The 15,655-nt window shown below is 45.1% G+C and overlaps 1 protein-coding gene across 1 annotated transcript in view; it reads left to right on the top strand.

The window, feature by feature from the left end:
- The first annotated feature begins 1,890 nt into the window (after positions 1-1,890).
- The window catches only part of LOC147666161 (uncharacterized), a 34,445-nt gene continuing 20,680 nt past the window's right edge, over positions 1,891-15,655 (top strand). Inside the window, exons 1-2 of the mRNA XM_086949257.1 lie at positions 1,891-2,092; positions 4,527-4,631. Of these exons, the coding sequence (XP_086805383.1) occupies positions 2,069-2,092; positions 4,527-4,631 (129 nt within the window). The 5' untranslated portion in view covers positions 1,891-2,068. The remainder of the gene's footprint in view (positions 2,093-4,526; positions 4,632-15,655) is intronic.

Genomic DNA, 15,655 nt, shown 5'->3' with positions numbered 1-15,655 from the left:
GGAGCTTCAGAGTGGAGCTTCAGAGTGGAGCTTCAGAGTGCAGAGTGGAGCTTCAGAGTGGAGCTTCAGAGTGGAGAGTGGAGATTCAGAGTGGAGCTTCAGAGTGGAAAGTGGAGATTCAGAGTGGAGAGTGGAGATTCAGAGTGGAGATTCAGAGTGGAGATTCAGAGTGGAGATTCAGAGTGGAGAGTGGAGATTCAGAGTGGAGAGTGGAGATTCAGAGTGGAGATTCAGAGTGGAGAATGGAGATTCAGAGTGGAGATTCAGAGTGGAGAGTGGAGCTTCAGAGTGGAGATTCAGAGTGGAGAGTGGAGCTTCAGAGTTGAGATTCAGAGTGCAGAGTGGAGAGTGGAGCTTCAGAGTGCAGAGTGGAGCTTCAGAGTGGAGCTTCAGAGTGAAGAGTGGAGCTTCAGAGTGAAGCTTCAGAGTGCAGAGTGGAGCTTCAGAGTGGAGCTTCAGAGTGCAGAGTGGAGCTTCAGAGTGGAGCTTCAAAGTGGAGCTTCAGAGTGGAGCTTCAGAGTGCAGAGTGGAGCTTCAGAGTGGAGCTTCAGAGTGGAGCTTCAGAGTGGAGCTTCAGAGTGCAGAGTGGAGCTTCAGAGTGGAGCTTCAGAGTGGAGCTTCAGAGTGCAGAGTGGAGCTTCAGAGTGCAGAGTGGAGCTTCAGAGTGCAGAGTGGAGATTCAGAGTGCAGAGTGGAGATTCAGAGTGGAGCTTCAGAGTGCAGAGTGGAGCTTCAGAGTGCAGAGTGGAGATTCAGAGTGCAGATTCAGAATGCAGAGTGCAGATTCAGAGTGGAGCTTCAGAGTTCAGATTCAGAGTGGAGCTTCAGAGTGCAGAGTGGAGCTTCAGAGTGCAGATTCAGAGTGGAGCTTCAGAGTTCAGATTCAGAGTGGAGCTTCAGAGTGCAGAGTGGAGCTTCAGAGTGGAGCTTCAGAGTGGAGCTTCAGAGTGGAGCTTCAGAGTGGAGCTTCAGAGTGGAGCTTCAGAGTGGAGCTTCAGAGTGGAGAGTGGAGATTCAGAGTGGAGCTTCAGAGTGGAGAGTGGAGATTCAGAGTGGAGATTCAGAGTGGAGAGTGGAGATTCAGAGTGGAGATTCAGAGTGGAGAGTGGAGATTCAGAGTGGAGATTCAGAGTGGAGAGTGGAGCTTCAGAGTGGAGATGGAGAGTGGAGCTTCAGAGTTGAGATTCAGAGTGCAGAGTGGAGAGTGGAGCTTCAGAGTGCAGAGTGGAGCTTCAGAGTGCAGAGTGGAGCTTCAGAGTGGAGCTTCAGAGTGCAGAGTGGAGCTTCAGAGTGGAGCTTCAGAGTGCAGAGTGGAGCTTCAGAGTGGAGCTTCAAAGTGGAGCTTCAGAGTGGAGCTTCAGAGTGCAGAGTGGAGCTTCAGAGTGGAGCTTCAGAGTGGAGCTTCAGAGTGCAGAGTGGAGCTTCAGAGTGCAGAGTGGAGCTTCAGAGTGCAGAGTGGAGCTTCAGAGTGCAGAGTGGAGATTCAGAGTGCAGATTCAGAGTGCAGAGTGCAGATTCAGAGTGGAGCTTCAGAGTTCAGATTCAGAGTGGAGCTTCAGAGTGCAGAGTGGAGCTTCAGAGTGCAGATTCAGAGTGGAGCTTCAGAGTTCAGATTCAGAGTGGAGCTTCAGAGTGCAGAGTGGAGCTTCAGAGTGGAGCTTCAGAGTGGAGCTTCAGAGTGGAGCTTCAAAGTGCAGAGTGGAGCTTCAGAGTGCAGAGTGGAGCTTCAGAATGCAGAGTGGAGCTTCAGAGTGTCAAGAGCAATGCCAATAGCTCTAACTTTAACAAAGGCAAAACCATTGCATTGTAAATGCTTGTTTATATATTCAATTCCCAACGTCTTTGTCGGATAAAAAAAAGTTGAGCTGATTTTTTTTTTTTAAAGATAAACGGAAATCCCGTCCCCACAGAAGGCCCCGCGGCGCGGCTCCGCCCACTTTCACAGGTTTAAAAGCCCCTCGGGTAGCGCGTCTCCAGTACTTATCTTGTATTGGCTCAGTGTTGTTTGTCCGGTCGCTGCTCGAGCAGATTTTCTATTGTACTTTTTTTCGCTCGGCCTGTTATCAGCATGGTGAGGAAGATCAGGAGCGTGGTAAGTCTCTTGTTAAATCGGGGCTGTGGAGTTATTTTTTTTTTCTTTCTGGAGAGAGGCCAGGAGGAGTGCGAGGGAGAACTAGTGCTCGTTTGTTCAAACGGGAAACAACCCATTGAAAGCGAGAGGGGCGTAGCTGCTCACTTGGCCAGGTTTTTCTTTAAATTGTGATTCCTCGTAGTAGTAGTAAACTGTTTCTCTAATTTGGTATTGATTAGTAGAGGTGGCGATTGGGGAGCCCCCGAGAGCTGAAGCCCAGCTCGTGGTACTGTTGGAATCTCGAGTTTTTATGTGGCTACTGCTTGCCTCCTCGCTCTACCCAGGATGTGTGATCTTGGGACCAGCGCTGCCGATTCTGGAGCCGGGGACCTGGGCCCCATCTCGGCGTCGGCTCCACATCCTGTGATTCCCATCAAAGCCTTCGTCTCACCCGTGTATACGCAATGAATGTGACCTCATGTAACTGGTGTTCATGTAAAGAGCTCTAAATGATACCAGCATGGAGGTAAAAGCAACGCCTTAACATAATGAAATCCAATGAATACCGATTGACTGGTCGGTTTGTAGAAAGTGAAACCAGAAAACCTGCTTAATTATGTGATCTTGCGCACAATTTTCTTCATTCTTGCATGCATATGAAAGCACTTTGAAAGATCGGTTCAGACCACAAGTTGTACAAATACCTGTTTGACTTGATAACTCTGTGGTTGCTGAATAATCTGGGCCCAGTACAGGGTGTAAATGAGTGACCCTATTTAAACATGCACCATTCGAGGACATCACTCTTGATACATTCTTAATGATGCGGTGTCGTGATTTATTTCAAAGCCTTTCCATGCTGAAGAAATACACAAATTGAGTTTTAATAGACTTTATCATATTTTAAGTGATGGTTGTTGTATGATTTTCTTAGCAAACCTTTTCAAGGCTCGTGCTCTGAGATCCGAGCCATATCCTTGACTCGGCTCTTCCTGTTAATTTGTTGGCTCGCCTGTCTCTTTTAGACGCAGCTGCCAAGTTTCTCCAGGCTAGCAGCAGTTTGGGCTTTTAGCCAATGGGATCGCGAGCGCGCAATAAACCGCATCTTCATGTTCATAGCCGCGTTTGTGACGCTCCAGTCAGTTTCAGGCACACTGGGCTTTAGGGGGCGTTGGGTTTAAGTTTCCGCAGGCGACTAAGTTAATGTTCTAATAGTTTATCCGATATTTTGCCAGTCAATGACCAATTTGAAGTTTCTATTTGACCTTCCCTCTGTTGCTAGGCGCTATGTTTTAAGTTGGTCTGGTCCTTAGTAAACCAGTTTGCTATCACGCTCATCCATGGGAGACCACTAATTAGATTTGTCACAAGTGTGGCTTTTACGCAGTGTCCTAGGGCCGTCCCTAACATCTGCTTCTCTACAGAAGATCTCGTTAAGTCTGTAATAAACAGCACTCATCAGATATCGGAGGCTCGGCGTAGAACAAGGGGTGCATGTCATGGGTCTCTGCACATTCATCGGGAGTACCCTGAGGATTACGATTGTGAAGAAGTGTGGCTCAATGGTTAGAGGCGGCAGACCCAGAAGCTGAGATCGGCCCGGGACCAGAAGCTGAGATCGGCCCGGGACCAGGGTTCGATTCCCAACGTGGCAGGGTCTTGGGTTAAAACATGTCTGCGCGCCTGATAATTCTCACCTCGGTGCCTACTCTAACCTTGGGTTCCATTCTGCAACTCTGGGCTCACCTTGGGGGTGCCCGGAAGGGACCATCTCACAGGGAAAGCCAGGACGGGTTCAGTATACAGCGCCGGGACGCCTGCGGTGCGGGCAGCTGTGCACTTTACAAGTATACAACATTTACATTTACAGGTAGATTAGTCTCAATGCAACTTCCAGGTTCCAAACATAGGTGTGTAAAACTCACTTAATTTGCTTTTGCATAATTAAGTGAATCTGTAAAGTACATAAATGTTTCGTTTTCACAAGTTTCATTTGAACTTGACCTGCTTCTCCTTGGGTAGTGCTGAACACATGCTGCAAACGAAGTTATTTCTGGTTATACGTTCTTAAAAGCAAAGATGTTGTTGCAGGTGGAATTGCTCCACATGGTGGAATGCCATAATTTAGCACTTGGTGAATTCGTTAAAGATTAGAGTTGTATTGAATATCACCAGGGCCTTGTTCCTTATGCCAACTAGTGTATGTTGTTTTAACTTGCAGGTAGCAATCTTTCTTGGGGTAAAACTCGTATGTAAAATCCCGGGCGGTTTCCTCATATCACTTGTTTGCAGCTCAAATGCTGAACCTTGGCTAGAGTGCTCTGTGTAGGGTAGGAGGCGGGCATCTGTCATGGCTGCTACAGGCCAGATGAGCTAGAAAGGTAATTTGAAGAAGTCTTTCTAACTGATCAATGATTACCTTAACAATCTGTTGTGTTAATTTTTTTTTTTCCAGGCTCAGTTTGATGACATCCTGGCTCTGTCCCACTCGAAGCTGGTCGTCGTTGACTTCACGGCGTCTTGGTGTGGGCCATGCAGAACGATCGCACCTGTGTTTCAGGTAAGTAAGCCCCTCTTTAATGCTATATATGGTAGGACCCAGTTATCAAGGCATCTCCTGACTTCAAATCGGTCTGGCTTTGTGCCCTGCTGAATCTGATGGGAGCCTGACCTCCCTATGGCATCACCAGTCCCCATAAATGGGATCGGCAGCCCTACAATCCACTGCACTTGGTGGAGCCGCAGTGGGTAGCGAAGGGTTGCCCACAAGGTACTCCAACTCTGCCCGGCTCTCTCGCAATGGAGGACATGCCAGGGAGAAGGGTGGGCCTGTCTGTGGCTGGGCTAGGCCACCCCACTTGCTTCCTATCTTCAAGAGGAGGGTTCCCGAATCGAATATAGGCAGGGTGGTCGGGGGAATATCGTGGAACCCGAAAAACAGGTGGCGATTTGCCCCCCTCTTAAGGTGTATTTTCTAGTTCCCCTCACTTGCGTCATCTGAAAGGCATTGGAACTCTTTATTCACAGTGGCTCCTCTCGGCTCGTACGCTAAAGGGTTTACCCCATCACAGTAAAGCAAGCATTAAAGTGCTGAAGTTTATAAACTTTTATAGGAGGACCCTGGGTTGCTAGGGAGCACATTTGAGCAGCATGTGAATTTTGTAAAAGCATTTGCTTTCTGCCTCCGCATTTCAGTGGCACCAACATTTGAACATGTATTACTTCAGTGCACACAAGTTCTTTTTAGGTCTGGTGAGCTTTCTTTGGCTTGCACCAAACAACATTTAGAGCACATCAGTGAGGAACGAATCCGGTCAGCTAAAAGAGGGTTAAGGGCAGCATCTCTTGGCTTCTCTCACTAGTGAAATGCCCTGGCTTTAAACCCCAGACTTCACAGGGGGTGCAGACTGAATGAGACACAAGGGCGTCTACAAGTGAGAACGTGTACAGACTGTTAGTTACAAGCAGTCTTCGTTTTCGGTAGTACCCACAACTAGGGGAAAGCACTTTGCCAAAACCCCGTTTTTCTGATGACCTTACTGATGTCACTTAAGTGATTTGCTCAATCACAGAATGTTGTTGAGACAACAGCTGAGACTCAACACTTTATTCCCCAGGCCTGATGTCAGCTGTTCTGTCTGAGCACTGCAACACATCTTCCACCCCCCCCCCGACCACCTACTTCTCCACTCAAATTAAGCATACAAAGCAAATGTTTTGAGACCTTTCCTATAGCGCTTCATCCTCCAACTTAAGTTAAGGGGTCCCAATATGCAATGCTTCGACTGGATGCAGGTGGAACAAGCAACATCAAGGACAAAACCTCTTAACTTTAGCCATAACTAGTTTTGCATTGCCATTGATTATTTTAGTTGTAACTAGTGATTGAGTTTACACTTTTGGGATTTTAAAGACTGCTGATGTCTCACTGCACTCTATGCCAATCCACTCTACTCTTTACCACTCCACTCTATACTACGCCACATTTACAGTCTGCACCGCTCCTCTCTATTACACTGTAATATAAGCAGTGCAACCATAGACAACTTTACACCACTGTGATCTCCATCACAAAATTACTAAACACCTTTCCACTGCACATTTGCACTACACAAATTCACACCACACCATTGCACAACTAACCATTTCAATCCACATAATTCCACTCAAACCACAAACCTCCACTCTATAACACAAGCTTAAAAGACATTGCCATTTACGTCAATGGCTCTAACTCAAAAATGCAATACCTATTGCGTTGCTAATGCTTGTTTGTTTCAGTGGATAACCTGCTGCTTGCCTACTCGTACAGTGAGTTTCTATCCACCGCGCTTTTAGTTTTGATGTGTGCCCCTCCCCCGTTCCAACACATACTACACAAACATCAGTCTTGATTTTAACCGTTCACACAAAGCGGTTGTAGTAACAAGTAAAGAAATAGCAAACTTTCTTTCCCCAGAAGCCTTACTGGGTGCTGGCACTTTGTCTCTAAAGTGCCGGTTTACGCATGGGCGTAGGAAGTGTGGGGGACGCGGGGGATATATCCCCCCCAGATTTTGTAGTGGGGGGGACAAGGGTGGAGGGGACAAAAGAATTTCCCCTCTCCCTTCTGTCAGTCGCAGGGCCATTGATGCCTCAAAGCACTGGTGATTTCAGGTGCCAATAAGTGCTTTAAGGTGCCAATGGCCCTGCTACTGATAGACGGGAGAGGGGAGATTCTTTTGTCAAAGCCTTTCAGGTAGGTATGGGCGGAAAATCCGTTCCGCTCGCGGATTTTGCGGATTTTCGGGAAATTCGCAATCCGCGAGATTCGCGAATCTCCCGCAAAATCCGCGAGCAGCGGATTTTGCTCGCACTGTTCGCGTGAGTTCGCGCCCCGCGAATAAGTGCAAAATTGCAGAAATACGATCTTAGCAAAACTGAAAGTAACTACTTACCAGGTTCAAAAGTTCAGGCTCATCATTAGTAGCCATTTCCTGTAGTGCTTCCTGAGGGGCCCCTCCAGAGTTCAGTTGCCAGTTGAAACTATTATGTGACCCTGCTCTGAACCTCAGAATAGTTACACATATGCCACAAAGGTCCTGAATTACAGCTAAGGGAGACAAGCAGGAGCCAGGCTGGAAGTTAAAATCCATTAATCAGCCCCTAATTCATTATTGTCAGTTGGGGCAGGGCAGGTGTTGTAACTAATTTTGCAACAATGAAAGCACTTAGCAAGTGCAAAAGATCACTAATCAGGGCGCACTAAGGAAGCAGGTGCCAGCTAAAAAAATATTCTGTGACACATTAATCAGCCCCAAATTAATTCAGGTCACTTGAGGCAGGGAAGGTGTGCTTTGCTTTGCCGAAAATAATGTACACTGGACAACCAGAGGGTGTGGTGATGAAACAGAGGGTGGCATGGGTGGGCCAGAGGGTGGCATGAGTAGTCAGAGAGTGGCAGTGGTGACAGAGTGGCAGTGATGAAGAAGAGTGTCCCAAACAGGCTGGACACGTAGAAACAACAAGTTCGCAAAACTTGCGACCCGACAGGTAAGTTCGCAAATTGCGAAATTGTAAAAACCCTCGCGAACTGGCAGAAACACGGGCGAACACACAAAAAAAAAATCCGCAAATTCGCAGGAATTCGCGGATTTTGCGGATTGCGAGTTCGCAAATCCGCAAAATTCGCGAACGCGAGATCCGCAAAATTCGCCCATGCTTGCTTTCAGGTGCCGATGGCCCTCCCTTTTGTTGTGCTGCAAACCTCCAGAAATGTTCACACCTCGTTCTGCCTGCACTCTGTACTTCTAGGACAAAGGAGGAGGACAGTTTGTTAATTGCTGTCTGCATGCTGCACCTCCTCAGCCCTGACCCTACTTAGTTATTTTGACTCCGTAATTTAGCCGCTCAAAGGGTAATGTTTGGTGAAATTTATATTTTGAGCAGTTGAACCTCGCCAGGGACCATGAAAAAACAATTAGTATCAGACACCTCTGAGCCCACTTCTGTTGGGTGTCAGATGTTTTGGTCTGTATTTACGTAAATAACAATTTAGATGTCACTAGTTTGTCTGATTTCTCTTATTGCACCACTCAACCCAATCCAGAGTGTCAGAGCGCCTTACATCACACATGCACATTGGCAATAAAGCATGGGCCATATGTATCAAGCCTTTTTTTTTTTTTTTTTTTTTTTTTTTTTCGATTCGCAAAGGCTGGAATTCGGCAAATTCCGGCCTTTGCGAATCGCAAAAGGTTGTTAAGCATTTTTTGATATGTATCAAAAAATCGCATCATAAGGAATCGCATAAATTTGCGATTCCTTATTTTGCTATAGCATTTAAGGAATCACAATTTTGCGATTCCTTAAATGCTATGTATGAAGCATTTTTCTATAGCGAATTAAGCTTAAGAAATCGCAATTTACCACCAACTTTCAATTGGTGGTAATTTGCGATTTCTTGTAAAAATGCACAAATTGCCATTTTTGAATGTGGCATGTGACGCACATACATGCCCATAGGGCATGTATGTGCACCATATGCACACACATGCTGATTTCAGGGGTGCAGCAGGGTGTCCTTGAGACACCCCTGCACCCTTGAAATCAATCTCATTTTGCGATTAGCAAATTGCGAATCGCAAAATAAAATTAATTTCACAATCATTCCTATGGGCCTCCTGGCCCATAGGAATGAATGGGAAATTATTCCTTATTTGCGAATTCGCAACTTGCGAATTCGCAACTTGCGAATTCGCAAATCAGGAAGATTAAGGAATCTCAAAAAAATGCGTTTTTTTTTTTTTTTTTTTTTTTTACATACATAGCGATTCCTTAAAAATCGCTATTTAGAAATCGCAAAACGGAACTATGATACATATGGCCCCATATGTTTTTAAATCAATTTAGTGGATGTGTTACATAAGACAGGGTTACAATTTGAGGATTCACATCTTTTCCTTCATAGTTCACTGTGCTATAATAGAAGGATTACAATTTATGAACTGTAAGTAACGAAAGGATCTCTGTTAAAAGCAATAATCTACTTACCCATCCATATAAAAAAGATCCATCATCTGCGTGTCACATGATGTTCTTTGTGGGAGGCACATTAACCCTCCATGCTACTTTGACAAAACTGGAACTAGACAAAACACCTGACTCTCCAGCAAGTGCATTAACCTCCAGAGTTATTTTACCAGTATTATTCCCTCAGATTTACTGGGTAATTAAAGATCTAAAATATCTTATGGCGTAAAGGTGCCTGCTGCATAGAAGACAGACTTTGCAAGCAATTAAGCAGAACCGATACACTGCCACGTTTCTCATTGTTGCCAATTTCTTTCTGGCAGAGTTTTAATAAATAAATGTGTAATCTGAGGCCTAGATCTTGCGCTGGGGTTGCAACACTTTTTGGTACAACTCCGACGCAAGATCTAACTTGTTAAATATTGTAATATGCTCAAATGTACTCATGACAGACCTCCTTAACATATATGAGGTCTTAAAATCTGTCATTTTTTGTGATAGTCACTTACATACTGTTTAACTTGGTTAGTGCCGCACTTCTTTTTTAGGACTTGTATCCTGGTGGGAAAAGGACAATGGAGAATTAGTGTTGGTGGTTGTAGGAGGCTGGTTTAGTATATAGTGTACGCCCAGGAGTGATGCACCTTACACTTATCAAGACAACCCTTATGGTGATTTTAGTGGTCTTTGATAACCATAGAAAGCTCTCAAAGTGGTAGCTGTGTAGAGCAACCTTCAGGCTTATCTTGAAGGAGTGTAAAGATTAGATGAAAAATAACCACACAGTGTTTATAAAAATAGATCTATTTATTATGCAACACAATCACTAACAAATTGGCATATCTCCTATCCAGAGATATCAATAATACACACACGAATACTTCAAAATAATGAAGTCAGTAGTACAAATATACACTGGTCTCCAGGGGAAGACCAACCCATATACTAAGAAAGTAAGTGGAATATAAACTGCAAAGGAGAATGGGACTTGGACCAGAAGACTCAGAGGAGCTGGGGACACAAGGAACCACCCAAGGTAAGTACCCAGGACCCCCTAGATGCTGTGTGCAGAGTGGAAACACAGCCACATGCCCAATGGAAGTCAATGGAGAAGTCAGTTGCAGTTTTAAAGAAGAACCCATCCCAGAGGACTCAAAAGAAACCCTTTAGAAGTTTGGAAGTTGAAGACCCGCCCCACCTGGAATCAGGTTACTTGCACTAGGAAAGCCAGGTGCATAGGGTGAAGTGACATTGGAACCTGCCGTAGACGACAATAGAATACTTTGAAAATGACTCTGGAGAAGCCTGTGAAGGAGTTTGGTGGAATCCAAGGGTAGACTCTTCAAGAGGAGAACCTGCAAGCAGAGGGGACAGAGTCTATGCCACTTGGAAGTGACCAGGAGGCATGGAAGCACAACGCCCACCCATGCCTGGAGGTTTAGGAGTGAAGACAGTTACCTTGTCCCTGCAGCTGTGAGGACCAGGCAATGCTGAAGAAGACCAGGAGCTGTGCATAAGCTGGCCCACATCAGGTGTCAGTGTCCAGGTGTCTGGTGTCTGGCGGCAGCAGCAACAAGCCTTGGTAGCCGCAATTGGCGTAGAAAGCAAAAAGATGCAAAAGTTGGGACCAGCAAGGTCCAAGGGACTCGCCAACAGCAGGAGAATCAAAGCAGGCCCTGAGCAAGCAGAGGAGCCCACTGCAGCAAAGGAAGACCTCTGAAAGGACACACAAGACCTCAGGCAGCTCAGCAAAGATGGTGGCCCAGGTTGCAGATGATGCAATGAGGATGCTGATCTTCAACGGATGAGGAACTGGAGGCTTGAGCTTCTTGTTGCTCGAAGATCTCTGGAATATAACAAGCATTGGCAATGGCAAGTAGACTGGGTGCACAGGGGTTCAGTCCCAGCGGCTCCAACGAGGGATAGTGTCAAAATTGCAGAGAAGGCAGGTCAGGCCTCGAGGGAGCTTCAGAACCACCACCTGTGTTGCTGGGCCTTGCGAAGTCCTCCGAACAACAGGAGCAGCAGACCAGTCAGCTTTGTTGCAGTGCCTGCAGATGCAAGGGATGTCCTTGATGCCTACAGGCCTTCTGGGGAACCTGGATGAAGCACAGACGACTCAGATGACTTGACCGCAAGACTAGGAGCAGCAGGTCTCTTCCTTGATGCAGTCTCGGTTCCAGTCAAAGCCCAACGAAGTTCAAGTATCCAGACGGTTGAAGAGTGTTGTCTTGGTTTCAGAAGTGATTCTTGTTCTACGATGAGTATGAGGACCCTCCCACAGTGGAGAACTTTGGTACCATATAGAAAGCGTTAGAACTTCACCATGGTCCCTCCTAGTGGAGGGGCTGGACAGAGGGGATAATCCTGTCCTTGGGCCTTTCTCCAGTTTCTTGCCAGAGCAGGAAACAAGGGTTCCTGAACTGGCTCAAACTTGAGTATGCAAAGAGGGACTCAAGTATGCCCTTCATAACCGTCTGGATGCCTGGAAGGCGATCCCAACCCAGCCCAATACACAAAATCCTGTCTGGGAGGTCACAATTCATGTGACAGAAAACCTATTGTTCTACCTTCCCCTGTTTTGGCTCAGCTTAGTGGCAGGAGGGCAGAATCATGTCTGTGGCTGGCAGCAGCACTAGCTTGCTGGCAGACCCTAAAACTGTTACCGGGAGTACATGGGGGTCTCCTAAAGAGCCCCCAAGCATAGGGGATCATATTTCTAGCACCGGACATTGCTGATTTGGAGCAGAGCACATGGATTGTTTCAGGTCATCAAATGTCTTCTGACCGCTAACTGTCCACTGAACTTTCTTAGGCATTCTTTGGGGGGTGAGATCATTAAGGGGTGTTGCTATGGATCCATAGCCCTTAACAAACCTTCTGTTGTACTCACTCAGGCCCAAGAAAGCTCTGACCTGAGTCTGAGTAGGGGGAGCAACCCAGTCCATGATGGTCTAAATTTTGCTCTCCAATTTTGGAAGTAGGCCTCCAACTACAAGGTGAACAAAGAAGGGGGTTCCCCGTGGGCAGCTTAAGGATATGGCAGGAAATAGGGGGGAAAAACCATTGAATAGAAAAGGAGTACCCTGCCTCAAGATATAAAGGCCCTAGTTAGAGGGTCCAAGAGATATACATAGAGGGGTGGTTAACCTAGGGATTGACACTGAACATCACAATCACATGGTCAAATCAAATAGACTAAACAGTTCATATTGAAAAATATATTTTTTATTTTTTGTTTTCTGATCACATATATATAAAAAGTTTCTTCTTAGAGTATAGAAATATATTTTTTAGTATACCAGTAGTGCATATATATCATAAATAAAACAAACATATATATATAGAGACAATAACAGAAGGGAAATTTGTCCTACCCAGTAACGGCCAGTACTTAACACACACTATATCATTCACACTCAATCCTTCCTTACTCTAACTAGTCTAGTACCATACATCATTCATTCTACCAATCAATTTCCTACTCCTTGCGAGTATAGCACAACGATGGTTCATGTGCTGGATATGTCAAGATGTTAATCCAGATAGGTGGTTTTAACTACGGGTCCTGATGTGGTGTGGACAATAACCGTATTCCTGGAGACATACGCCGACGCGCGTTTCGGTGACAGGCCAGTGAGGCCGCACCTTCGTCAGGGCAAGGGGCAGTATACTGGGACGGGCACAAAGATAAAATTCTGCAAAATAAGGAGTAAAACATGCATTTTACTTTCATGTATGTACATATACCTTTCAGATTACAGTTCAGTGCTAACATTAAACATTCATCATCCTAGAAGGGTTACTATATATTTTCAGACATTTAGAGAGACTTTAGCCTGTTATTTTGTCCATCTGATAAACATTGGAGCAATGCTCCTACACCTGACCATTGATTGCCATGCAGTGCCAAACCTTCTAGAGACACTCCCTAAGATAGATTCCCCGACAGGTGAAATCTAAAAGGCATCATGATAGCCTTGACTGTATGGACCAAAGAGCACATTCAATACCACACAGATTCTTTACTCACACATAGGTCTACAAACTGCTTTTATCATACATATCAAGACAGTTCATAGTCTCTCTCAGCACTCCTCTCTTTTGTACACGCATGATTCTGTAGTATAAATCAAGGACCGAGTCCAGAGTCAACAGGTAGTTCAGCTAGTCATTATGTGTTAGTATAAATCCCAGCTAAGACCAAGTAGTCTAGTATAACCATGCCCACAATTGTTTAATTCTTTCTAGGCTTTTCACTTCTTTGTTTTACCTGGTTTTAGCTTTATTATTCAAGAATATCAGGCATCGCGCGACTTCTAGCAGGTATAGGGGCGCCGATGCTGCTGGTAGTATCCGAAGCCAAGCTTCAGGCCGTTCAGATTCTGTCAGGGGGATAATTAGATTAACTCTTATGTCAACATTTCGGGGTGCTTCTAAACAGGTCAGATTTTTTTATTGTTAGTCCATATCCTTTATGGTATCTGTGCTTATAGCCATAGGGTATCAAAGAGGTCTTTCAGGTATCCATCTCTACAGATCTCTTTTGGTTACGGAGATCGTGATTACCGGGTTAGAATATTTAAAGGAGCTTGTTATTGCCTAACATACCTAGTGCTATAAGTTTTAGAGATACCTACCAGGGTCGGTCGGCACCTAGGCGTGGTATCTTTATTCCCCCTTCCTGTTTAGGCGGTCCTCTAGGGTCTAAATGATAGTAGGCAACAAAGGAGCCTGTCAAAGAGAGCAAAGCTAAATCAGTAACGTATCATGGCCAAGATAGTGGTTAATTATTCTTACTATAGTGTAATAACGTATTTCGGAAGGTTACTTAACACCACGCCTATTGTGGCTACCAGTACATACCGGGGAGGTTGGCTCGTAGGGCTGGAGTTCTCCTTTTTAATGTTAAAACCGGCGCTGAATGGCACATTTGTCTCTGGCGTTCCTACAGATAAGGATGGCAATTCAGTAAAACTACAGAGCCCAACTCCTGCAGTTTCATATTACATATCTATTTTATCCCCGTTATTTACCTTTTTATAGAAAGATTTCTTTTTGTTCTTAAACGGGGGTTCCAGTAGTGCTGCACTATGTCATTTTCCTGTCATGGGTAGTATAGGTATACGGTGTAGTCCCAGAATGATAGAGCTGCCTCAGTGAGGGACTGGCTGATGCTGCACCTGGAACAGGGGAGCATAAAGAATGCTAAGAAACTGGTCTCTCTAGACAGGTTTCGTAATCATAGAGCGCTCGATTTTCAATGCTTACCTTCGTCTCGCGGGCAGTTTTCCTTAAGTTGGGATTCCGCCGACCCGGTCTGTCGGCCGATAAACGAAGATAAGATTCTCAGAGGCAGTTTCCGGTGTCCTTATCGAGGATCGTCGTTTTCGCGCCCACTCGACATACCAAATCAGCTGTTCCTGATTTATATAAAAAGAATAGACGGACTATTTTCTCCACCCTGTATTCAGTCGCCATCTTGAGTATACCAAACAGTGGATGAAAACGCTGTTTAAGATATCATTTGAGGCGCTGTAGCGGCCATCTTACTAAAACCGATCGTCAGTTTTCGTTTTCTTCATGGAGATACGATTTTTTGAGGCATAAAGTGTATGATATAGATATAGTTTGATAGTATATATATTCATATATAAAGGTGCCAAATAGGCAATTATAGGGTTTTCATAATTTTTATATATATAATAATAGTTAGATCTTCCTTCAGGAAGTCGCTGATGGACCAAGGATTGATGTCGAGCCATAAATAGTTACAGTTAATATATAAGCTTTTCTCACTCACAGAGGTTAAGTGCATCCCCATATTAGACATCGGTGCACATTCTTCCAAGGATCGAGTTATTCTGATAGATTGACAGCCATTTAAGTTCACCCCCAGTTAGTGTATTCTGAATCAGACTCTAATAGATGGCCTCGGAGTCTCCCGTTTTGATTGGGTAAAAACTTTTCCCATAGCTGTTAGTCATACTTTTGTCACTAATCATGCCAGTATTAATGGAGAAAGTGACCCTAGATTAGCTTAGCCGAATTTTAAGATGTAGATTCATCATTTTTTGGCGTAGAGGTCCCATACTGTTATTACAAAAAAGCCTGATGCCAAGGGCATTCCTCATTCAGTCCTTTTTCTACAGAGTCAAGGAAAAAGATCCAAAAGACCTCCCGTTTTTTTCGGAGACATGTTGGGTCAGTTCCAGGGTTGGCCTTTATCTTTTCCAAGATGAACCAGCGAATTTCTATATCCTTGTGGTTTTTCTCCAGCCAGTGGGCCACAATAGGGGCTGTCATTTTTTTATTTCTTATGTTTGACTTGTGCTCCCCTATCCGTACCCGGCATTCTCTTCCAGTTTCTCCAACATATGGGAGATTGCACGGGCACAGTATGAGGTAGATGATATTGCTGGTGCGACAATTCGTTAGCGTGGTGTTCCTGCTAACTGAGATCGTGCGTGTGTTGGTGATGACAGTATCACCTATAATGGCTTGAGGGCAAATATGGCATGTTCCACACTTGTGATTGCCATATATTGGATCCATTCCTGTCATGGTAGTCTG

The sequence above is a fragment of the Lissotriton vulgaris genome, unplaced genomic scaffold (genome assembly GCF_964263255.1).
Source record: "Lissotriton vulgaris unplaced genomic scaffold, aLisVul1.2 SCAFFOLD_4612, whole genome shotgun sequence".
Taxonomy (NCBI): domain Eukaryota; kingdom Metazoa; phylum Chordata; class Amphibia; order Caudata; family Salamandridae; genus Lissotriton; species Lissotriton vulgaris.
This window is presented reverse-complemented; position numbering and strand designations above follow the sequence as displayed.